The sequence below is a fragment of the Artibeus jamaicensis genome, unplaced genomic scaffold, assembly GCF_021234435.1.
Source record: "Artibeus jamaicensis isolate MK-2021 breed Jamaican fruit bat unplaced genomic scaffold, CSHL_Jam_final contig_3152, whole genome shotgun sequence".
NCBI lineage: Eukaryota > Metazoa > Chordata > Mammalia > Chiroptera > Phyllostomidae > Artibeus > Artibeus jamaicensis.
Genome location: NW_026521729.1, coordinates 1,571,540 through 1,594,304, shown reverse-complemented (window position 1 = coordinate 1,594,304; position 22,765 = coordinate 1,571,540). Strand labels below are relative to the sequence as shown.

General features: G+C 58.8%; 2 protein-coding genes across 4 annotated transcripts; one reads left to right on the top strand and one right to left on the bottom strand.

Annotated features, from left to right (window-relative positions):
- The first annotated feature begins 1,629 nt into the window (after nt 1-1,629).
- Nucleotides 1,630-7,932, top strand: POLR2C (RNA polymerase II subunit C). The gene is made up of 9 exons (XM_037141493.2): nt 1,630-1,792; nt 1,973-2,022; nt 3,804-3,872; nt 3,991-4,043; nt 5,290-5,418; nt 5,850-5,901; nt 6,103-6,271; nt 6,394-6,468; nt 7,003-7,932. Exons 1-9 carry the CDS (start codon nt 1,707-1,709, stop codon nt 7,145-7,147), a joined length of 828 nt encoding a protein of 275 aa, XP_036997388.1. The 5' UTR covers nt 1,630-1,706; the 3' UTR covers nt 7,148-7,932.
- Nucleotides 7,884-20,948, bottom strand: DOK4 (docking protein 4). 3 transcript variants are annotated; one of them, XM_037141492.2, is made up of 9 exons: nt 20,784-20,948; nt 15,363-15,619; nt 11,479-11,586; nt 11,216-11,330; nt 10,824-10,943; nt 10,542-10,731; nt 9,715-9,853; nt 9,406-9,529; nt 7,884-9,297 (listed from the first exon to the last, which is right to left on the bottom strand). In XM_037141492.2, the coding sequence occupies exons 2-9, from the start codon at nt 15,426-15,428 to the stop codon at nt 9,179-9,181; spliced, it is 981 nt and encodes a 326-aa protein (XP_036997387.2). In that variant the 5' UTR covers nt 15,429-15,619; nt 20,784-20,948; the 3' UTR covers nt 7,884-9,178. The 3 variants fall into 3 exon arrangements, with proteins under 3 accessions (XP_036997387.2, XP_036997385.2, XP_036997386.2); XM_037141490.2 differs by having other exon boundaries at nt 7,884-9,529; XM_037141491.2 differs by having other exon boundaries at nt 7,884-9,529; nt 15,363-15,616.
- Between the last annotated feature and the right edge of the window lie 1,817 nt (nt 20,949-22,765).

Sequence of the window (22,765 nt, the reverse complement as noted above, 5' to 3'; positions counted from 1 at the left end):
GCAGTGTGAGTGACAGGCCTTCCTCTTCACCGTTAGCTCCTCTGGCTGCTCTTGTCTGTTGCTAGCCATTTCAAGGATACATTCTTCAGCTTTAGTGATATCCTTGGCCTCTGCACTGGTGGGCTCCCTTTGCAAGTCGGGTTAACTCTTGTATTGGTCTGCTCAGGTTGCTATAACCAGATACCATCAACTGGGTGGCTTAAACGTCAGACATTTTCTCACAGTCTGGAGGCTGGGAAGTCCAAGATCAAGGTGCCAGCCAGTTTGGTTCCGGGTTAGGGCTTTCTTCCTGACTAGCAGATGGCTGCCTTCTCTCTGTGTTCTCACATGGTAGAGAAAGTGCTGCTGTCTTTTCCTGTTCTTATGAGGGCACTACCCTTGTGACCTCCCAAAGACCCCCATCTCCAAAACCCATCACAGCAGGAGTTAGAGCATTCTGGGTGGCCATAATTCAGGCCATAGCACCTGGCTGCTACTTTGCAGGCTCCTCCCTAAGCCAACCATATTGGGTGAAGTCAGCCAATAGGAATTTCCAGTCTCTTCTGGGCCTTCCACTGGTCCCTGTTGGCACCTTTCCAGTTCTTTTCATCTCAACACCCTGTCAGTTTCCCTGCTGTAGCTCTTGCCAATTTCATTCCATTCTCCTATATCCTTCCTAGCATTCTATTCTCTTTCAGCAGACAACGGCCTTCCTCAGAAGATAAGTCACTCCTCGTTAAGGCAAACTCCTCTTCTGATTACTCTTCTTTGGCCCACTAAGTCTAGCCCCTCCCCTCCAACTTCTAATTTAGGGCCTCTTTTCTCCATGGGATCAGCTGCCACCTTTTTGAGGCCCATTCAAACCTCTCCATGCTGTCGAAGTGACTGATCATTCATTTATGGCACATTCACCCCGTGAAACGAACGTTGGCGGGCAATGGGGGGCGCAGAGATGAAGAGCCACGCCCCCTCCCACCCACTGCAGCTGCACAGTTTCTGCGGGTTGAAAAATACTTGACCCAGGCTGGAGGGTGGAAGGGGAAGGGCACAAACCTACCGGTCAAATATACTTCGCTAAAGTATACTTTTGTTTTTCCATAAATGTACAAATTTCATTCTTTTTAAAAAACATCATAGTATTCCTATGTTGGTATATTTCACCCAGGTCTCTCGATGGACAATTTTTATTTTTTTAATTATTATTTATTGATTTTTAGAGCGGGGAAGAGAGAAACATCGATTCATTGATCCACTTATTTGTGCATTCGTTGGTTCCTTCTTGCATGTGCCCTGACTGAGGATGGAACCCTCATCTTTGACGTATTATTTGGATGACACTGGAACCACCTGAGCTAGCTACTTGGCCAGGGCATTTTTGGTTATTTTTTGATATTACAAATTGCTACAGTAATCTTCCCTGAAATGTATCTTTGCTCACAACTTAAGTATTTCTACAGTATGAATTCGTGGGAATGCTATCACTGAGTCAAGTGCGTGTGCATATTTTGCAAAATCGTCATCCAAGGTGCTTGAACCCTGTGCATTTAAATCAGGCGGCGGGTAGAAAACGGCAGGCCCGGAGCAGTCCCGGCCTCCAAACAGCAGGTGGCGCTGTGGGCGCGTCTTCAAGGAGGCGGTGGGGACCAAGCTGACCGACTTCCGGTAACTTCTGATGCCGCGGTGCGCGTAGGAGCAGACGCAGTAGTCGGTCCCGGAGGTGGTTCGCCATGCCCTACGCCAACCAGCCCACCGTCCGAATCACGGAGCTTACCGACGAGAATGTCAAATTCATCATCGAGAATACGGATCTAGCGTAAGGCTGCTGAGGGAAGCGGCTGATGGCTGGAGCCCCGGGGGCCGGGGAGGCGGGGAGGGGAGATGGGGTCGTGTCTGCCGGCCCCCGTGTCCTGGCTTTCACTTAGGGAACCCGGAAGCGCAGGATCGGCATGTCGAGGCTGCAGTGACCTCATGCCGTTTGATTTTCATCCCCCAGGGTGGCAAATTCTATTCGGAGGGTCTTCATCGCTGAGGTGCCCATAATAGGTAAGCGACCCCCTCCTTCTCGCTGCCAGGCTAACAGTACCCTCCTAAACTCACCCCTAGCCCCCTGACCACACACACCTGGGGCTTCTGCCTCCAGCCCTTGGTTTGGGCGAGGGGTGAGGGCGCAGAGAAAACACCAGGGCCACTTCTGGCCACCTCCCTGGCTCCCACGGGCCACTTAGGTCCGCTCTTACATTTGCATTGGTGAAGAGCATGGGTTCAGGAGTCTGTCTGGAAACTTAGGTTCAAAGCCTGTTTTTACTTCCTGTGTCTGTGAAACTTGGACAAGGTTTTGAACTGTGGTGTGGTGTTCTCTGGAACATTGGAACACCAGTAGTACTCATGAGGGTGATAACAAGGATTAAGTAAGTAAGGATTAAGGATCATTGCCTTTAAATGCTTTGCATCTGGTGAGTGCTCAGGTCCTGCAGATGTCTTTTTATCTGTCTGTTTCTTCAAGTGCACTTATGGAGCATCATAAATGCCAGGCAGTGGCTGGGCACTGGGAATGCAGAGCTGCGTAGCACAGGGTTCTTGCCCCCTGGAGCCCACAGTGAAGCTGCAGGGCAGAGGTGCACCCACAGGCAATGCCCGTGCAAAGTACCCTCAACCAGCGGTTTGTGAGAGGCAGAGCCCCAGTGCTGCTGGTGCTTGGGGGGGGGGGGGGGGGGGTCTGGTCCAGCTCTGGTTCCAGCTGGGCTGGGCCAGGTATTTTGCACATTTACAAACATACAATGGTCTATATTTGGGAGGGCATGGTGGTCTAGCCACTTCGCCCCCCACCTCTGTCACTGCAGCTCAGAGCCTGGCCTGCTGGACCTCCCTCCACCTAACCATTCCATGCTTCTGGGGCTGGGCTCCATTTCATCCAGAGTACAATGAGGGAGTGGCACTTGACCATGCAGCTCTGATGTTCCAAATTGAAATGTCACCTGTCCCACAAAGTCAGTTCTGCAAATAATTAAGAACCTGCTACACTCCAGGCCACAGCTGGGAATGCAAAAGTTAAAACACCTGAAGACCCTGCCCCAGGAGTTTCCAGAGCTTGAGGTAGAGACAGGACACACACAAGCGTTAACACAAGGCGCAGCGTGGCAAGTGTCTTAAGAGAAGTCTGGGCAGTTTTTGTGAGGGAGGGGCTCTGCCCATGTCATGGATTCTCAAAGGCTTGTAGCCTGTGCCAGAGAGCATAAGGGCACACCAGGGCGGGGGCAGAGAGGGGCAGAGACAGGAAAGGTTGGCTCTTGGTCCTTATTTGATTTGGGTCAGGGAGGCAGTAGGAGGCATGGAGCAAAGCAGGCTGGGGCCTGACTCTGTTCCTGCTCTGGCCTATTTCTAGCATCCACACCCCCTATTGGGCAGGTGGGCTCCAATGCCATTTGCTTACATGAAGATGTGAATGAATGAATATGTGTGTAAGTCAAGTGTATGTGAGCATGCAGTCCTTCTAATAGCTCATTGCTGGAAGGGATTGGATTTTATACGTAGTACGCCTTACCCATTAAAGGTATGCCATAAACGTTGGTTGATTGAGTGAGAATAGTGTTAAATAAGTCACTGTTTTCCTCTGCATGAAACCCCTGGGGGTGGGGTTGTAGTTCTTGCTCAGATGTAGGTTCCCGGGCCCCAGTCTAGAGCTGTGCGAGTCAGAAGCAGGCAGCCTGACCAGGCCCCGCACGGGTCAGGAACCGTGGGCAGCTCCTGACCGTGGAGAGCCACTGCTCCCAGTCTTCCAGTGAATTCAGTGGCTCAGCTGCATGTCTGCCTCCTTTGCTTTTCAGCCATCGACTGGGTTCAGATCGATGCCAACTCCTCCGTCCTTCATGACGAGTTCATCGCTCACAGGCTTGGTGAGTGCCGGGTTTGGGAAGGGGGAAGTCTCGGCGAGGAGCCCTCCTCACTCCCAAGGGGACTCCAGGTTGGCCTGGCCACTTGGCCTTCTTCAGAGTGCTTCTCTGTGTCTTCCAGGATTGATCCCCCTCACTAGCGATGACATCGTGGACAAGCTGCAGTACTCCCGGGTATGCTGGGTGACCGGGTGGGCTGTGGGGCGGGGGAGGCAGGAATCAGAGGGGATTTCCTGCTCTCCTGCTTCTAGTCCTTAGGAAGACAATGTGGCAAGAGTGTCCAGGCCCGAGGCCGGCCCTGTCCTCGGTTCTGAGGGGCCTCAGATCAGTCCGTCTCACGGGGCATCAGGGAGTCCTGTTGGCCCGTGACACATGAGGGGTGAACACCGGAGTGCCCATTCATGCCAGCCGGGGGCTGCCCCTCTTCAGAGTCTGGTCTGTTCAGGAGCTGCTTTCCAGAGCATCTCTTCCTGGTGACAGGGGCCTAGGATGTTATAGGGAGTCAACAAAAGGTTGGGGGTGGGAGAGGACAGGGCAGGGGGGAGAACTGTCCCTGGAGCAGCGCCTGAGGACTAGGGTGCTGGCGTCTGGTGGGTTTGTGGCTCACCCCATAGGTACACCAGGGTGCATTTGCCTCACTGGTGTGAAGGGAGAGCAGTTTGCTTGACTATATTGTAGTAGCTCCTTACGAAGGACTGGGGTGTTTTAAGGACAGCAAACTGGGGGCAACTGCTGAAGCTGAGGGATGGTCTCATGGTGGCATCTCTCTCACATGTTTCTTGGCTTTTGTGGTAAATGTATGTAGTTTTTTATAATGGAACATGTTTTAAGTTTATTTTTAGACAGAGGGGAAGGAAGAAAGAGAGGAAGAGAAACATCAGTGTGTGGTTGCCTCTCATGTGCCCCCCACAACCCGGCCCACAACCCAGGCATGTGCTCTGACTGGGAATTGAACTGGTGACCCTTTGATTCTCAGGCCTGCACCCAATCCACTGAGCCACACCAGCCAGGGCCTAGAAATTTTTTTTAAAGAAAAGGTCAATAGCCTAGAACTTGAACGGTACTTTTTTCTACAGTTCCCTTTATTTTGTCTTAGTGGTGATTACGTTCCAGGGCCCGCCCACTTAGCCCGTGGAGGCTGTGCTGAGCATCACAGTGGTGCTGTTGGGAGGCGTGCTCCCAGGGCCAGGCTGAGATGGGTGTGGAGGGACGTGGTGGTGGTGCCCCGGGGTTGTCCTTAATCTGGGAAGCGCCTGTCCCTAAGAAGGCTACCAGAGCAACACAGCTCCCGAGAGCCTGGAGGCCGGCCGGCCCTTGCACACACAGGGATCCGGAAGGAATGGAGATCCGAAGTGGGGAGCTCGGGTCGGCCGGCTTGGCTCTCCATGGACTCGCTGCTCTGCTTGCCTTCCGGCCTCAGGACTGCACGTGCGAGGAGTTCTGCCCCGAATGCTCGGTGGAGTTCACTCTCGACGTGCGGTGCAACGAAGACCAGACTCGTCACGTCACGTCTCGAGACCTCATCTCCAACAGCCCCCGGGTCATTCCGGTCAGTGTCTAAGGGCAGCCTCCCTGCCAGGACCCTGGCTCTTCCCCTTCTGCCTGCAAGTGGGCCAGACGGGGTGGACTCGTACGAGACACTGCCTTTCCCCGGACTACCCTCTGGTGCACAGGAGGCCAGTCTGCACCCGTCGGGGGAGGGCGGGGGCCGTGTTGGTTCCCTGTGCCCTCTCTCACCCCAGGACCCGTGTGAGAGGCCGTGGCGCTGTTGGGACTGACCAGGGTGCCACAGAGCTGCAAAGTAGAGGTGGGAGGGTCACCAGCACAGACTGGGTCCTAGTGGGCACTTGTGCCACCTCAGTCCCAGGCACCCTGTCCCTGGTTTGGCAGGTTGTGGCCTGGAAGTCCTGGAAAGTGATTTCTAGAAGTGGTACCTGGGAGATGAACAGCTAAAAAAGGTCTGTGTTTGGGCCCCTCCAGGTGACATCCCGGAACCGAGATAATGACCCCAATGATTACGTGGAGCAGGACGGTAAGGGGCTGGAGTGTGTGTGCGGAGGTCTGCCCGAGGTGCCGCTTTGCAGGCCAGCAGGGAGGCAGAGACCCAGCCCAGTCTCCTCCCAGCTGGCCTTTGATCCGATTTTCCAGATGTCCATGGCCTTCCAGTGGCAGTTCGGGTCAAAACCGGGAGGGCCGTGCCTCTCCCGGTGCTGACTCCTACCTCTCCCCACAGACATTCTCATCGTCAAGCTGCGGAAGGGCCAGGAGCTGAGACTGCGTGCCTATGCCAAAAAGGGCTTCGGCAAGGAACATGCAAAGTGGAACCCGACCGCAGGGGTGGCTTTCGAATACGATCCCGACAATGCCCTGAGGCACACAGTGTACCCCAAGCCAGAGGAATGGTGGGTCCCAGCTGGGAGTGGAGGCAGGCTGTTAGGGTGGGTGGGGTGGGCAGCCATGCTGTGCGCACAGGGGCCCTGGAAGCAGCAGTAGCGACCCTGTGCTGCCCTGTGCTTGACCCCAGGCCAAAGAGTGAGTACTCGGAGCTGGATGAGGATGAGTCACAGGCGCCCTATGACCCCAACGGCAAGCCGGAGAGGTAAGAGGCGTCTGGCTCAGGAAGGGGAAGTGTGCAGGAGAGCCTGCCGCTTGGGTGCAGGTTCTGGGTCGGGGAGATGCTTCCCCTGGGCCCCAGTTCCCGTGGGCTGATGACCACCGAACCCACGTGCACACATCCCCCTTCAGTCACCTGGGAAAGGGGGGCCCCCAGTTACCCAAACCCTCCGGATTCTGGGTTTCAGCCTCCAAAGAAGGGGTCAGCCTGGGGCCAGAAACTGGCTTGTCTTCTGGTGACGACCACGGAGCTGCTGGCCCCCGGGACCCTTCCTGTGTGTGTTCCACTTTCTCAGTGTGGGATACAGCTGCACGGAAGTGTTTGGGGGTTTCACTGACTGGAGTGACCAGGGGCTGGCTTTGCGGTGGCGGTAGCCTCTGAGGTCCTGTGACAACCACTGTTACTAAGGGGAGGGAGGTCACCTGGGGCGGGTTCAGTTCTGGTGGGGAGGGAGTTGAGACGCCGAAGCTCCGGTAGCCTGCCTCTCGGGGAGGGCTCTCACCGACCCTCACCTCTCAGGTTCTACTACAACGTGGAGTCCTGCGGCTCCCTGCGCCCCGAAACCATTGTGCTCTCCGCCCTCTCTGGACTGAAGAAGAAGCTGAGTGACTTACAGACCCAGTTGAGCCACGAGATCCAGAGCGACGTCCTAACCATAAACTAGCCGCAGCTCGCCTGCTCCGGCGCGGAGGGATCTGAGCTTCATCGCAGGTCTGTCCGTAGACGCTTCCAGGTCTGGGCAGCTGTCACTCACTCCTCGGCGGGCCTCTGTACCCACCAGAGAGGCAGCAGTGGGGAAGGCAGGCCCATCCCAGCCTCGCTTGGTCACAGGGAGAGCACCAGGGTGATGCTGGTGTCCAAGGCAGGACAGTCTTTCTGGGACACTGAGCACGCCTGGCCCTGCCTGCTGATTGGCAGCCCTCTCCCGGAACCCAGACCCCTTCCCCGTTGCCGAGCCTGCCTGTAGGGGTCGCACTGCTTCCTTGTTGAAAACCACCGAGCTGGTCCCTCCTCCTCTGGTCATTTCAGGTTTGGGTTTTTTTGTCCAAAAGTTGGTATGTTAGGTTTCTGGTGTTAGGGGTGAGCGCGAGAACTCCCATTCACGCTGCCTACAAACCCAGGGCCCGCCTGCTGACACCTCAGATTCTCGAGCGTCCCTAACTTGAGAACGGTGTTAGACCCTGGTTGCATGCCCACCCCCCCATAAACCCTGTATTTCACTCTCTGCCCCTGAGTTGGGGCTTCGCTGCCAGTGACCCCATCATTTAGTTTGGGGGTAGACAGTGGGGGGAGTGCAAGGGCCTGTGTCCTGCAGGGAGGAGCAGACACAGCAGTTATGAGGCAGCCTGGGAGGAGGGGTCTGGAGAAATGTGGCAATACAGTCCAGAAAGGAAGTGACATTTATTAACAGTAGAGTTTTTATTTTTGGCAATAAAGAGCACAACATAATCTCCTTCATGCGTCATCGTGCCGCTGGCGGAGCCAGCCAGCTCTGCCCGCCTCTCTGAGGCCCTGGACCAGGCCCTCAGGCCAGCTCATGCCTCCCGGTGGTCAGCCTCAGAGCAGAGCTGGCCGCGGCCCCCTCCCCAGCTCCAGGGCTCTGCTGGAGGGGCCACGTGCGTTCTCCTCCTCCTGCCACACCTTGGGTGGCAGCTATTTACATCCAGGTAACAAGGTCTGTTCCCACAAATCAGAACCCTAAAGTACTTATAAAAAAACAAAAACAAAAAACATACACACAACCATAGGTTTGATGTGGATAGAAAGATAGCCCTTCTGCCCAGTAGTCAATAAATACCAGCACTAGAAAATCAATTGCTTTAATTGCATTTCAGCGGGGAGCCTCAGCACCATGTGGGGAGGAGGGACGGGGGAGGGCTGGTTTCTGAGTGCTCTCTGGCCAGATGCAGAGAGGGGTACCTGTGCTAGGCCACTGCCCGTCCCAGGTCAGTGAGGGGGGGCAGCAGGGGAGCTCCCCACAGCAGGCCTGCCGCGGCCTTCCCTCCTGGCCTGGCCCCGGGGTAGGACAGAGCTGGGGGCTGGCCTCTCCCCTGGTTGAGGTCATGGCACTCACCCCCACAGGGCAGGCTTCTCGGCCTCCAAAACAGGAAGGAGCCTGGGCAGACATTTTCAAACCAGACTTTCACCTGAGGTGTCAACCAGATGTCACCAAGTGGCACAGTGTAGGTTCGGACCCTCCCTGGGCCACTCAGGCCCCAGAGGACCTAAGAAGCTGCCTGCCACCTTAGCCCTTGTGTGGCCCCAGCAAAGCTGGCCCAGAGTTCCGACTGCCTCCCTCTGGCCCGGGCAGCTCACACGAGTCCTGGCAGCAGGAGGGCTGTGCACCAAGGACATTCAAAACCAGCCTTGACTGCGGCCTGGTCATGGGATTAAAAACTGTGGGGTGGCAGGGAGGGACAGGGGGAATCTCATTAATATAGAATATGTCATAAGCCATATATATTAAAATCATGAACAGTATATAGTCCCGTGGTAGCTCCAGCCTCACACATGCTCAGGTGGTGTGGCCAGCCCGTGGCCTTGGTCCAGCCTCACCCACTGGGGCAAGGAAGGGACAGCGGGCTCCCTTTCTCCAGGCTCTTGGCCAGCAGCCCCTGAGGCCGCCCTCAGCATGCTGTGGCCGGCCTTGCAGCTGGGCAGCCCCAGTCATCGTCCATGCTCGCCAGCCCTCCTGTCACTGGGCCGGCGTCTTGGCCTCACTGCCGTCCCCCTGGCTGGGCTTTGGCTTTAGCAGGATGAATCTGTTGAGGAGGTCCGTTTCTGAGCTGGCCTGGGCTGCCCCACACGCCTCACCTGTGGACACACAGGCAGACTCAGGACTCCAGGGGGAGAGACCCCTGCCCGGAAGTCCTGGCTCCCACAGCAGCAGGGCAGGTGGCTGCAGACACCGCAGGGACTCACCGGTGTAGCTGGAAGCCTCGGTGATATTCTGGGAGCCCGTGATGTGGTGCCAGTAGGCACTGCGGGGCAGCATGGTGGTGGGCGTGCAGGGGTAGGAGTAATGTTCTGTGCCCTTGTTCAGCAGCTGTGGGCCAGAGGAAGGTCCCTCCTATCAGCTCTGGGGGCGTGGCCTACCCCAGCAGCCCAGCCCAAGACCCTGCCTGCAGCCCCCACCTGTGCACACTAGGTGGAGACACCTGGCGCGCTCCAGGCACGCTGCCTGCCCACCAGCCTCCCCTGCACCTGGGGCCCAGGCACCCACTGCCTCACCCTCACGTTCTTCTCCATTTCTAGCAGGACCCGCTTGTGCTGCTCGGCAATGGCCAGGGTGGCACTGTGGACCCTCTGGTAAATCTGTTCCCCTTCCTGTGTCTGGAAGGTGTAGAGCCCTTCACCGGCATCACACATCCTGGGGACACAAGTAGCAAGGTGGTGGGGACTCCACCCCACACATGCACACACCTGATGGGGCTCCCCTGTATCCCGGGCCCTCTGGGAAATAGGCGGGGCTGCCGCCCTGGGTCTGACCACACACAGCAGGAACCGACTGGCAGCATCTTCCGTGGGCCAGATGGCGATCCACAGGAATCAGCCCATTCAGTTTTCTCCACCAGCTCTTCAGTCCCTGCACTTAGTTTCCTCGTTAGGGTTTCCCAAACCACGTGACAACGAGGAAACGGGCATACGGAATGTGTAAGTCACTTCACCACGGTCACCACAGGGAGGATCACAGAGAACTCAGGTCTAGGCAGGCTGGCTCCTGAGCCCACACTGCAGGTACCCAGCCCCCACCGCGACCCCGTGAAGTAGGTGCTTTTCTCATCCCCTCTCTGACAGATGAGGCAACTGAGACTCCGGCCCGCAGCCCCAGAGCCAGTCCGGGCCAGGGCCTGCGTCCGACGTGAGGCCAAGCCGCCTCCTCGGCCTGCCCGCCCTCAGCCTCCATGTATTCATCTGTAGAGTGGGAACGCTATGTTCCCTTTTGGGTTGCTACGCTGATAGATGCCTTCAGCGCTCAGCACAGTGTCTGGTGCAGGTGAGTGGCAACCACTGTCATGGCCATGTTGGGACAGGGGCGGTGGGCAGGAGGGTCCTACCGGCCGGCCTCAAAGGTGAAGCGTGTGGCGTCCCGGCCGTAGCGGCGCAGTGAGCAGAGGGGCCACGAGACGAGCTTCACACGGGGGTTGTGCATGTCCCAGAGGTAGATGTTCTCGTGGGTGATCTGCAGCTTGCACTCGCCGTACACGTCCAGGTTGGGGCAGGGTAACAGGAAGACGTTAAAGCGATCTGCAGGGGGTGAGGGCAGAGAGGCCAGCCTGGAGCTTCCGGTGGGACAGCCTCCACCCCGCTCCCCGCCCTCTCCCAGCACCAGGCCTCACCTGTCTGCTCACACTGTACCCCCGGGGCCAGGAGGTCCGGCTCTCCCAGACTGATGTCGTTGAGCCTGGAGCCCAGACACTCCACAGACAGGGTCTTGTACCACTCCTCCGCCTCCAGCTCTGGAGGAAACAGCACCTCATCGCACTGCCAGCTCAGGGCCCCCCCGCAGCCCACCGTGTGCTCAGCCTGAGCTGTCCTACCATGCAAGGCAGGGACAGGGCCAGCGAATCCTGCCTGTCGGCCCCACCTGATCCCGGCAGCCTGCGCGGTCAGAGGCACGCCCAACCATCCTACCAGCCGGGCCTGACCTGCTCTGCCTTCCCCCACTGGACCGCCAAACCACGGCTGGCCCAGGGGCGCTGGATGGAGGCCTGCAGCCCCCGGGCCTCACCTGAGTCGCAGGTGAAGGTACGGGCTGAGTCATCAGTGAATATGATGGCCACCGCCTGCCTCTTGGTCTCCTTGGGGAGCCGCATGACACACTTCACATTGCTGATCTCAGTCACCTGGGACAGCATCCACAAAGGACTCAGCCAGGTGGCAGCACCTCCCTCTGCACCCTCCCACAGTTTGCCACCCTCCAGAGGGTGCCCTTGGACCTCAGGACTCCTCACTGCTTACAGGTTAGGGGAGCTAGGGCCCAGGCCCCCTAACCTTGGGGCAGCCTCGGAGGCACACCGACTTCTCATCCGGGTACTTCTCCAGCCGCTGGGGCCCCTTGCTGGAGGATTTCCGGAACACCAGCCAGCACCGGCGGTAGATCTGTGGGGCAAGATCGCAGGGGGTCAGGCTTCCTCGACCTGCTTGCTGGCCACCCAACAGGGCCCTGCAATTACCCCTGCCTACCGCAGGGGGCAGCACCACACAGCCTTGCTGGGAGGCCCCAGCCCAGGGGAAAACCTGGCGACAGCTGACTCCAGTGTGACAACCCCTGGGGGAGTTCCCCTCCCCAAACTGTCACTTCTTGGCTGGCTCTGGACGGCTGTTCCTACAGAGGGTGAGCTCCATTTACAGCGAGCTTAGCTCTGAGTGTACAGTTGGCCCTTGAACCACACAGGTTTGAAACACAGAGTCCACTTACTTACACGTGGTTTTTTTTTCTTTTCCCAATAAATGTACAGCCCACCTTCTATATCCCAAGTTTCACAGGTTCCCCTTCCCATCCTCACCAAAGGACATGCTCATTGAATTTAGAAAGAGAGGAAGGCAGGGAGGGAGAGAAACATCAAGGTGAGAGAGAAACATGGATCAGAACCAAACCCGCAACCCAGGCATGTGCCCTGCCAGGGAATCGAACCAGCGACCTCTTGGTTTATGAGGATGATGCTCCAACCAAGTGGGCCCCACTGGCCAGGGCTCCGAGGGATTTTTTAATCTGTGGTTGGGCATCTGTGGATGTGGAGGGTCTGTTGTCTGCATTGTTCTTACACGATTTTACAGAAGGGACTTGAGCACCCATGGATTTTAGTATCTACGGGGCCCTGGAACCAACCTCCTGCAGACGCGGAGGAACGACTGAGGAGTCAAAAGACTTTCTACGTCGAGGGAAAGGGGGCCCAGCGCCCCTAACCCCCACATTGTTTAACAGTGATGTAAGTAGCCAACACTGACCAGGTGCCCCTTATTTGTCCTTTTTTGGTATTAGCACTCCACACAGTTAATCTCGGGGTCACTTGAGGTCAGTTCTGTCCTGTCCACTTTATAGGTAAGGAAACTGAGGCACCAAAAAGTGAAGTAACAGCTAATAAACGGTTGAGTCAGTCTCCCAAACAGGCTGTCTAGGTCTAGAGCCAAACCTTGGAGCCCTGTGCTCACAGAGTCCTGCCCAGAGGGAGTGTCCTGGGGACAGGGATCAGACCCTTCTCCGCTCCCAGCCTGCACAGCACTGCAGCCTGGGCCTCAGAGCCGCCCAGGCTCCATGTAGGCAACTCCCACTCCTGCCAGGGCGCTTCCCTCACCCTCCTGTCATTCTCCAACCACCTTTGGGTGCAGGGGTGCCTGTTCCATTTGGGAAACCGGAGCCAAGAACCTGGGGTCACACAAGAGCACAGTGCCTTCCCTGGCCAGGTTCCCTCCTCATCCAGCCACTGCCAGTGACCCTGTGCCCACCACCACCCAAATCCGCTATAGCTCCTTGGACGCCTCCCAAGGGTCAGAGTGCCGGGGAGGGAGCAGATCACCCCCTAGGGCTCCAGGGGCAAATTGATTGGTCAGACCACTTGAGGGGAGGCCCTGGCTCCCTGGCCAGGCTGCAGATTCTTCCTTCCATGCCCCCCACCTCCACCTCAGGCTCTCACCCAGCCCCAAGTATGGCTAGCATGCACCGCCCCTCTCAGCGGGCACTCCAGGGCCCACAGACCCCTATCTCCCAGAAATCCTGGTACTCATCGCACTGGCAAACAGTGGGGACATCAAAGGGTGGCCCAGGGTAGAGGAGGCAAGGGGGCTTCTGGGCCATAGCCCCGCCCCCTCCCAACCCTGTTCTTCTATGTAGGCGCAGGTCCTTGGCAGGCAGAGTCCCAGGGTGCAGGGGGCCTGGACAGCCCACATCCCACAGTCCTAGCTCAGCCTCTGGCCTATCTACCTAAACGGCAGTAGGCCTCAGCTCTCAGCCAGGAGCTCCTTTAGGGCAAACACAGTATTTTATTCTCAGAATCCTCCCTCACTCCCATCCTGGGAGCCTCGTTAACAGAGCTCTGAATGACCATATGACAGGCCGTGAATGAATGAACGGATGGATGCGTGACCCAGATATGCCCTGCCAGGTTGGGCTCCACGCTGCTGCTGCGTCAGGGGCAAAAGGCCTGGGGGGGCCTTGGCACCCGGGTTGCCTGGTTACAGGAATACACACACTCACAGAGCCCCAGGGAGCCCCTGCGCTGGAGGGCCCTCCTTCCCCACTTCTCACAGGTCTTTCTTTGATCACTCCTTCAGAAACCAGCCACAGCTCTGCCTGGGAGGAGGGCCCTGGCAGGTTGGGGGTGGGCTCCTGATCCCTTTAGCCCCTCCCCCTCCGCTTGGTGGGTGAGACATAATGGCTGTCCTGGGGGCATTCGCAGACCCTGGAATCTAGGTCTGACTGGGGAAGCTGAATTCCCTGAGGGGGGTTCAAGGGGGGTGCAGGGCCTCAGACCAGGCCTGGCCATGTGCTGGGCTCCCCACGCCCCTTCCCCTGGCTGTGCCCACCTTGGAGGTTCCCCATCTGCCAGGACAGGCCTCAGACTGGGCCCAGTGGCTGCCCCAGGTGGCTCACCTTCCAGGTAAGCTTTGTCCTGGGCAGGGCCTCAGCCCAGCTGGCCCCTGCAATGAGGAGCCACACAAGGAGCTGGGCCGCCACCCACTTGACCCCCACCGCAGCTCAGCCTCTCTGTGCTCCCTCAGGGTAAAAGCAGAGTGGCCAAAGGCCACTAGAGCCCAGTCTCCTGGGCTGGGGCCCAGGATGGGACACAGATCCAAATTCAGATAAGGCTGCAAACGTGCCCACCCCCACGGGGCCCTCAGGCAGGAGGGGGGACCCCTCTCCAAGGCCAGCACTGCTCCTGTCCTGCACACAGGCAGCAACCGGGGAGCTGGTATGGAGCCCTGCTCCTCCCCCACCCCACTCAGGCACAGCCAGCAAGCCTTGAGCAGTCTGATCCCACCCAAACCCCATCAAGGCCATGGGGGAGGGACAAAGGGAGGGACCAGGGACCCGGGTAAAACCCTAGACTTGGGCCACCTCAGTCACCAGGGTTTCTTTCCTTCCTGCTGGGAGGGGACAGCCGCCAGGCCCCTCAGTGGAGGTGGGGAGGGTGGGCAGAGAGACAGGAACTGCCCTAGCTCTTGGACAATTCCACCAGGATATTAAGTGGGTCCCTGAAGTCCCAGCTTATGCCTTGTGGGAGGGGGGTCTTCACCAGCAGTGGGTGGGAGAGGGTGCACACCCAGGTGTGTCTGGGGCTTCATCTCCAAGGCCCAGCTCCAGGCCCAGCGCTGAGCACAGGGGGAGCAACTCACTCGGAGCTGGGCCCCAAGTTCTCATTCATAAACCACAGACACATCGGTGCTGCACCCCTCACGCCACCACGCGCCCCCACAACTAGCCACTCTCCTTTTCAAACACTTCTTTAACGGTGAAAGCAACAATGGAAGAGAAATAAATACCTGTATGCAGAAAGCAATGGGAAGCAGGGGTCGAGAAGGCACTTCAAAGAAAAGAGGCCAGGAGGGGAGGGGAGACCCGGGGAGGCAGCACAAGAAGAGGGGCAGAGGGGATGTGAGAAGGGGTCTCCGCTAGGCGCTCCAGGCCCCTGCCACTGCCCTGGTGACAACTTCAACAATAGCCAAGGAGCCTGGGCTGCCACCACTGGCCGAGCCGCTGGGATGCCAGCCAGTCCTGCTGGGGCGGGGGCTGCAGCAGGCAGGTCCGGGCCCAGGCACATGCCAGGCAGCCTGGCGACCACAAGTGCTCAGTGCCGGGCCGTGTAGCCCGACCTGTCAGTTTCCAGACTGAATCCTCGGCGCCCGGCCCTCAGCAGGGCCCTGGGAGAGTGGCTCACCCCGAGCTTCCTGCTCTTCATCCTCACATAGCCTTGCTTGACGATGTCGTTGAAATTGGTCGCCATGGTTTCCCCACCTTCTCTTGGGCTCAGGGCCTGGCCAAGGCGAGGAGAGGGATACCCAGGTGGCCTCCGTGCCGGCTCCTCAGATCACCTGTTCAAGATCCTCCTTCGAGGCTTCCTCGCAGAGGTAGCGCCGGCGCTGCTCACCTCGCCAGCCTCAGCATTGTTCTAGCAGCTCCTTCGCCCGGTGTCTGCTGGAAATAAAAATGACAGGGAGATTAGACAGTGACATCTTTCTCTTCCCTGGCTGTCTCGCTCTTTTTTCCTTCCTCTTCCCACACTCCTCCCTCCCCTCCTCCCCCTCCTCCCGCCCTTCTTCCTTCCCTTCCCTCCCCACCCCTGGACGAGTGAACCAGTCAGGAAAAAACGAGGTGGAGGCAGCCTCGAGGAAAATGGTCCAGCCCAGTCCCCTCCCTCACGGCTGGAGCTGGCAGTTAACCCCTTCCTGGGAGGATGGGCGCTGGCACCGAGTCGGAGGAAGAGGTGGCCCAGGAGCTGCTGTCAGGCCTGATCTCCTGTTTCAACTTCAGGGCAGACTCAGGGCACTATGCTCCCTCTACGCGCAGGAGCCCCGCGGAAGCCTCCCAGAGATGGAGGGGTCCCCAGGAGATGGCACAGAGGTTAGGAACACTTAGTTCGCTTTGTCAGTCTCGGCAGACGCCGCCCCACCCCCAGCCCCCAATCCTGCTACCCACCCCATCCTATGCCAGTTCTCTCCAGCCCCTGGCAGGAAGCTGAAAATGTCACCTCCAGCCCACTGGGGCCCTGCTCCAGGCTCCTGGAGCTCTTTAGCAGTTCCTCTGGGTGTTGCTTGCCGGGTGGGAGGGCAGAGTCCAGCGGGGCGGGCCCCCAGATAAGACCGAGGAGTGTGTGGCCGGCTGGAGGTGGCCCCTGTAGGGGCAGATGCCTCGCCCTGGCCCTGGTGCTGGGACAGCACCAGGGCCAGGCCATGCAGCGCCCCCAGGTCCCGAGGGTGGTGAAACTTGATTACAGGGAGAACTAGCAGTCACCTGGGCCTGGGACAGAGGGCACAGCCAGATGGCAGGAGGGATGCCAAGGGGAAGTTCATGTGGGGCGGGAAATGCGAGTGTCAACAAGGGCCACCAGAGTCAGATAATGAATCAACAAATAATGAAGACTCAGATTTGGGGGCAGGGGGGTTGGGGTCTCAGTGACGACCCAGTTCAACACCCATATTACAGATGAAAAGGCTGCCCAGAAAGGCTCGGCAGCATGGCTAAGGTCACACAGGTGACACGGATAGCCAGGGACAAACGAGAAGCTCCTGAGCAGGGGATGGATGCCAGCCTGGGGGTGGAATGTCGCACGGACACCTCTGGCTGCTTGCCACCACCTAAGCCCTTTCCTCTGTCCAGGCTCGGGACAAGGCTGTGCCAGTGGCAGGCCCCCCGTGTCCCCAGGATTGCTGGGGGGAATGAGCGGCATTTCTGGGGTCAGCTGGGCATCAGCACGGCCAGAGCAGAGCCTGGGGCAGGCGCGCTGCTGGGTCTGCCGGCAGCTTGGCATTCATCAATCTCCCGGAGGCCTGTCTGTGAGTGCCCAACAAGGAAACAGATGGGACTAGCCCAGTGGGCACACGCAAACAAGGGGAGCAAAGGGAGTCACACTCCCCCACCCAACTGGTGCTCTGACAGCTTCCCTGCCCTTTACCCCCTCACCCCCAGCCCCCTGGGATCCAAACCCCCCCATGGGACACCCAAGTTGTCTGCTTACCCCCTACAAAGTCCGGTTTGGGGTCCCCTCCCTCGCACTGGCCCCCAACAGCCCTGCCACCCCAGGCTCCGGCAGCCGGAGATGGGGTAATTCTCCCAGCTGTCTCCACCACCTGCCCCACGGGCTGCCTCGCCCCGGAAGCAAGGCCCAGCTCCACAAATTTCCCCTGAAGACGGCAGCAGGCTGGCCGCTGACCCTGGGGCCACAGCAGGAAGGCCCCTCTCAGGACACACCTGCAAGAGGCCCCCAGGACCCTGGGTCCATTCAAGAGTGGCCCTGACTGGGGAGCAGCCAGGAGTGTCAATCCAGCTGGCCGGGTAGTTTGGGTAAGCCACTTAATATCTCCGTGCCTCGGTTTCCCCGTTAGTAAAAAAAAAAAAAGCATACGTTCAAATGAGAAAATAAATCCATGAGGCAGGCGCTTGCCCACTTCAGAACCAGAGCTTTCACCTTGAAACAAGGGCTGTTTGCATTTCAAGAGCTGTGGCCCAGCTGAGGGTGTGAAACCACCACAACCGGCTGGAACCCACCTGCCTCATGCAGGCCTCCCTTCCGGGCTCCACCAGCTCCCTTCCCAGTGACACCCCCCAGGGACCCAGGTCTCAGGAGCACCCCTGCTGTGTCTGTCTATAGGTCCACCCCCGCCCCAGACCCTAGACCCTAGAATTAGCTCCACACAAATTAACCAGCAGAAAAGCAAACCTCCCTGGCCAGCCAAGGGCCTGCCAGCTCACTCTGGCCCTGTGTCCCACACGCAGCTCCTAGCAACTCTTAGTGAGGTTTGCAAGAGCAAGACCCTGCCTGCAACCCCAAACGGTGCAGCAAAGGGGACCAGGGAGGCAGGGAGGGAAGGGGAACAGCCAACAACGGAACCACAAACTTGACAGGCAGTGTAATCAGGTGAGGCTGCGGGGGCACCTGGAACCAACCCAGCCCCCAGAGGGCCTGCCCTTGTGTTAAGCTAGAGAGGTGGCCCCAGGCTGAGCCACGCAGGCCCAATGGGCACAGAGGAGAACAGCAGGGTTCGGTGGGCCAGGAACTGGGCTGAGTCGGCCCGGCCCTGCCATCACGACCCTGGCCACGTTCCCCTTGGCTCCTGAACCACCACCAGCTCTGCCTCCCACCAGCCTGCAGCAGGAGTGACGGCCCCACTCATTCAAGAGGACCTGAGGTCTCGGGCCTGTGAGCTCAGCTCTGAGCACCCAGAGAAACCAAGCGGGGTGACCAGCAGCCCACTCCACCCTGCAGGGGAAAATGAGGGCCTCCCATTTTTCCTCTCAGCCTGGCACCCTCGCCGCTGAGGCCGTCAACCAGACAGAGCCAGCCCCAGGCCAGGCCATCACGGGCTCCTTCACAGACAGAGCAGGACTGAACTGCCCCTTTTCCCCCCACCCCCATCCCCAGGGTGGGGGCAGAGGAACTCCCTGGTGCCCAGCTGCAGGGAGGGGAAGGGCTCTCCTACCCACCTGCCCCGTGGGGCAGCCACATTAAGCGCTCCCTCCCTGCACCTGGATTCTGCCTGGAGGCTTTGGCTCCAGAACAAACGCTACTCGCTGCTGCGGGCAGCCAATGGCTGAGCAGAAGCAGCTGCCTGCCTGCCGGAGCCTCCCCGCCCCCTGACAGATTGGATCTGATCAGGGCTTCAGGGACATCCCTACCTGGACACCTGGCTCCCTGTTGTCTCACTATCTCCGCCCCACAGCGAAGATCCCTCGGGCAGGATTCTCACTGGCACTGAGGACATTGCTCTCCACCTGTGGTCTGGCCCTCTCTCCTCCAGTGCAACTGTTACGGGAAGCCAGGAGGGGTCCCCCTTCCACCTCTCCCTAACCCCCACCTGTGCAAATCCCCACAACTGGGCAGAGAGAAACTATGGGATGAGGGACAGCTGAACTGCTCCTGTCTCCTGGGCCCTGAAGTCAGGAAAGCGGTGCTGTGGTCCACGCCATGGCCACCCTGCTCGCTCCCACTCCCCACCCACCTGCTCGGTGCACCTGGCCACAGCCAGGCTGGCTTTTCTTCTTCCTCTGAGGGCCTAACTCCTTCCCACGCAGGACCACTGCTGCTGCTCCCTGCCTACAGCACGGTTCCCTCAGATGGTCCCAAGGGTCCTTCTGCCACTTCACTCAGGTCTCAACGCAAAGGTCACCTCTTCAGAGGCTTTCCCTGACCACCCTGGCCAAAGGAGCCTGGCCATCAGCCTGAATGACAAGCTCCAGTCTCACCGACCTCGCCACACACGTCACTAGAGGATTTTCTTGTCCCTTCATCAGTCAGTCCATTGGCTACGCAGCAGCTCAGTCTCCTGGAACGCCCTGGAAGGTAGGCTCCCAGGTGCTAGGCCTTGTCTGTCTAGGTAACCGCACCATCTTGGGACCCAGAACGGCACCTCACGGAGGGCGGGAGCTCGATATTTGGAGACCGAAAGCATAATTCTCTCCAGGACTTGTCCACAACCTTTCGCCCACTCACTGCCACCTGGCCGGGCTGGGCTCAGCTCCCAGAGGTGCAATTTCCAGAGGTGTGTGAGCAGGGCGGGCCCCACTCCCGGGACCCTGGGCGTTCCCAGTGCCGATCCACAGCCAGCACTGTTATTCCTGCAGGACCCGCAGGGCCCCAGGCCCGCAGTTTGGTTCAGAGCTGCCTGGGGAGGGGGGGTGAACCGTGCTGAGGCTGTGTCCAGGCCTGCTGAACGGCTTCCCCCACCCCTCCCCCCAACCCCCTCTGCCACCTCCCCCAGGGCTGTTGGGTGAGGTCATGTCCAGCCCCACTGCCCTGCCCCAGAGGGAAGGGCTAGAAGTAGCCAGCTTCCAGGCACAGAGACCCAAGCACCCGGCCAGGAGGGGGCACAGCTCCTGGTAGGGGCAGCAATGGCCCGCACAGGAGCCACGTCCCTCTGAAAGGAGCAAGAAAAGAATCCATGCTAAACAAGGCCAGCCTGGGATCACTGCCACTGTCAGCCTGCTGGCCCCTCACTGCCTGACAGTCCGATCCTGACAGCCCAAACCCTCCCTTCAAGTGTCCTGGCAGCGGCTGCTTGGGACAGGCGGCTGCACAGAGGTTCTGCTCCGCTTACATCACCCAGGTGCCCAGACTCCTTTCCTGTCCCTTTGCAGGGGCAGAAAGCATTGAACTGGAAGCAGGGCACCCTGGGGGAGAAGGTGGACAAACGGGGCTGGGGGAGAAAGGTTCAAGGGCAGCAGTTTAAGTTACAGGGTGGGCACCATTTGCAGGTGGGGGTGGGCAGTGGGGGCAGGCGGGATGGAGAAAACAGTCTCTTGGGATTTGGTGGTACTGAGAGAGCAGGAAAGTGGGGACAGCATGGGATGGGTTGTGCCCCTCGGTGATGACAGGCCCAGGAGCAGGGAGCACAGGGCCCTGGGCTTCTTGGATGGATATATGTGGGGTAGCGCTGAGGACGGGCCGCGATTCGGGCCCCTCTGCAGTGGGAGATCTCGGGGGTTCTAGGTTCTAGGGCCTGGGCTGGCTTTGGGGAGCAGCTCCCCCGCCCCCTGCCCCCGAGTAGGAAGGGCCCCAGGCTTGGAGAGTTCTCATGTTGGAGTCACCCTAGGTTTCCAGGGCTCGGCCTACAGTCCCCTTTCCCTTCTCGCGCCCCCTAGTTACCTGGGAGCCGAGGCCAGGTCGGGGTCGTTTTCAAGGCGGGTGGCGGGCCAGACTCCTACGCGCGTCACTGCGAGGCCGCCGGTGGCAGTGGCGGCGGGGTGGCGGCGGCGCCGGGTGGGGACAGCCAGGGAGGCGCGGCCGCAGGGCTCCAGCTCCGGCAGGGTCTGGGTGCGCTCCCCTGTCCCGCCCTCCTCACCCCGCCCCGCCCCGCCCCGCCCCGCCCCGCCCTGCCGCCACCGCCACCGGGCGCCCGGCCCCCACCGTATTCCTCCGAGCCGCCGTACCCGCGCACCACCTGCCTCACCTGATGCGCCTCCTCAACCCCTTCAGATCACCCACTCCCCGCTCAGCCCCACCGCCCCTACCTGGGCCCCAAACCCCAATTTCACATCTCTACTCAGCCTTTCAAAATTGAACCCCACATCAGCTCCTAGTCCCCCAATCTCAACTCCCATCTTCTTCAGGAATCACACCCACCCACTCCTGCCCTTCCCCCAGAACCCCTAGTGACTTCCTTAGGGATCCCCCCAAACTGCCCCCCACCACACAAAGACACACACACACACACACGCACACACACACGTTAGGTAACACATGCGCTCCTCCATCCCTCTGCTCCTTAGAAGTCTGCCAGCCTCTCCCTTCCCCGGCCTCCCCACCCTCAGAATCTGTTCTCTGTCCCCTTGAGACTTTGCCCTCAAGTCCAAACCCCATTCTCCTCCGCCATCCCCAGCACACACACTCACCTCACTGCCCCCGAGGTCACTGCCCTAGGGCATCACGCTGCAGGGACCTCCTCTGCAGTGCAAGCCAGGAAGGAGGCGGCCTCCCCCTCTGGTTTCACCCCCTGCACCTTCTTACAGTGTGATCGCTCCCTGGGCCAGGGGCATCAGCTTCACCTTGACGTTTGTTAGAAAGGCAAAGTCCCTGCCCCGGGCCCAGACCTCTGAAATCAGACTCTGGGAGGAGCACCCAGAGATCTGTATTTAAAAGCCCCCAGATGTTTCTGACACCCACCCACCACTGTTTTAGACCAAATATAGAGAAGACAACCATGGTCCAGGTTGCTCAGGGGACGAGCCTGATGGAGCAAGGGAAGGAGGACCTCAGCCCTTGCCCAGGGAGTCCAGTCCTGTGCCACCCAGTCACCGGGCCTGGGCCTTGCCCGGTGGGCTCAGTGGATGCTTCTCTTCCCCTGAAAATTTTCCGGATGGTCCCGGGATGGTCGCTCTGACCACAAAGGGAGCCCCAGGGACTGCTGGGGATTTCCTGCCCAGGCCCTGAGAAACCAGCCCCACACCCATCCCAGCCCCTGCAGGCCAAGCTGTCCTGGGTCTCGACCTCCTGACCTCTCCTGCCTCTTCCAAACTTGACCCCACCTGCTTTGCTTCAAACCACAGCCCATAAAGCCCCTAGCACTCGATTCATCAACGCAAATTATTTTTGCCACCAGAAAGCTCCGGAGGAGTTTTGGCCAACTAAAAAAACCAAAAAGTTCTCAATAAAAAGTCATCTTTTCTAGGTGGGTTTCCCAGACTTCTTCATTCTCTCATTTTCATATTAGTGCTCAATCCACTGTCAGTCTGTGCTATAGCCATCTAAATATTTTTAAGTTAAATGTTTTGGGATATTTGTATTGTAGACTCCCTGCAGTTTAAGGTATAATAGAGACATCCAATGTACCCTGGAAAACCACAGTAGGCTACTGGAGCCCCAGACACTGACATTGAAACGGTCACGATATTGAACGTTTCCACCGCCACAAAGCTGCCTGCTGTTGGCCATTTATATCCATACTCACTTCCCTCCCTCTCTCACCCCTCCGTTACCCGTGGCAACCACTAATCTGCTCTCCATTGCTATCCTTTGGCCATTTATAACTATTTGGTCATTGGCAGCATTTTGATTGCCAGAATGTGATAAAACTGCAATCATCAGTGTGTCATCTTTAGGGATTGGCTTTTTTATGCTCCGCATAATTC

What these genes read in the sequence shown, in the direction of transcription:
- POLR2C (XM_037141493.2), top strand. Translation starts at nt 1,707, where the DNA reads ATGCCCTACGCCAACCAGCCCACCGTCCGAATCACGGAGCTTACCGAC. An exon ending in GTTCATCGCTCACAGGCTTG is followed by an intron (nt 3,873 to 3,990) that starts GTGAGTGCCGGG and finishes TGTGTCTTCCAG; the next exon opens with GATTGATCCCCCTCACTAGC. An exon ending in TACCCCAAGCCAGAGGAATG is followed by an intron (nt 6,272 to 6,393) that starts GTGGGTCCCAGC and finishes GCTTGACCCCAG; the next exon opens with GCCAAAGAGTGAGTACTCGG.
- DOK4 (XM_037141490.2), bottom strand. Translation starts at nt 15,428, where the DNA reads ATGGCGACCAATTTCAACGACATCGTCAAGCAAGGCTATGTGAGGATG. An exon ending in TACCTTCACCTGCGACTCAG is followed by an intron (nt 10,944 to 11,215) that starts GTGAGGCCCGGG and finishes TGTTTCCTCCAG; the next exon opens with AGCTGGAGGCGGAGGAGTGG. An exon ending in GGTACAGTGTGAGCAGACAG is followed by an intron (nt 10,732 to 10,823) that starts GTGAGGCCTGGT and finishes CACCCCCTGCAG; the next exon opens with ATCGCTTTAACGTCTTCCTG.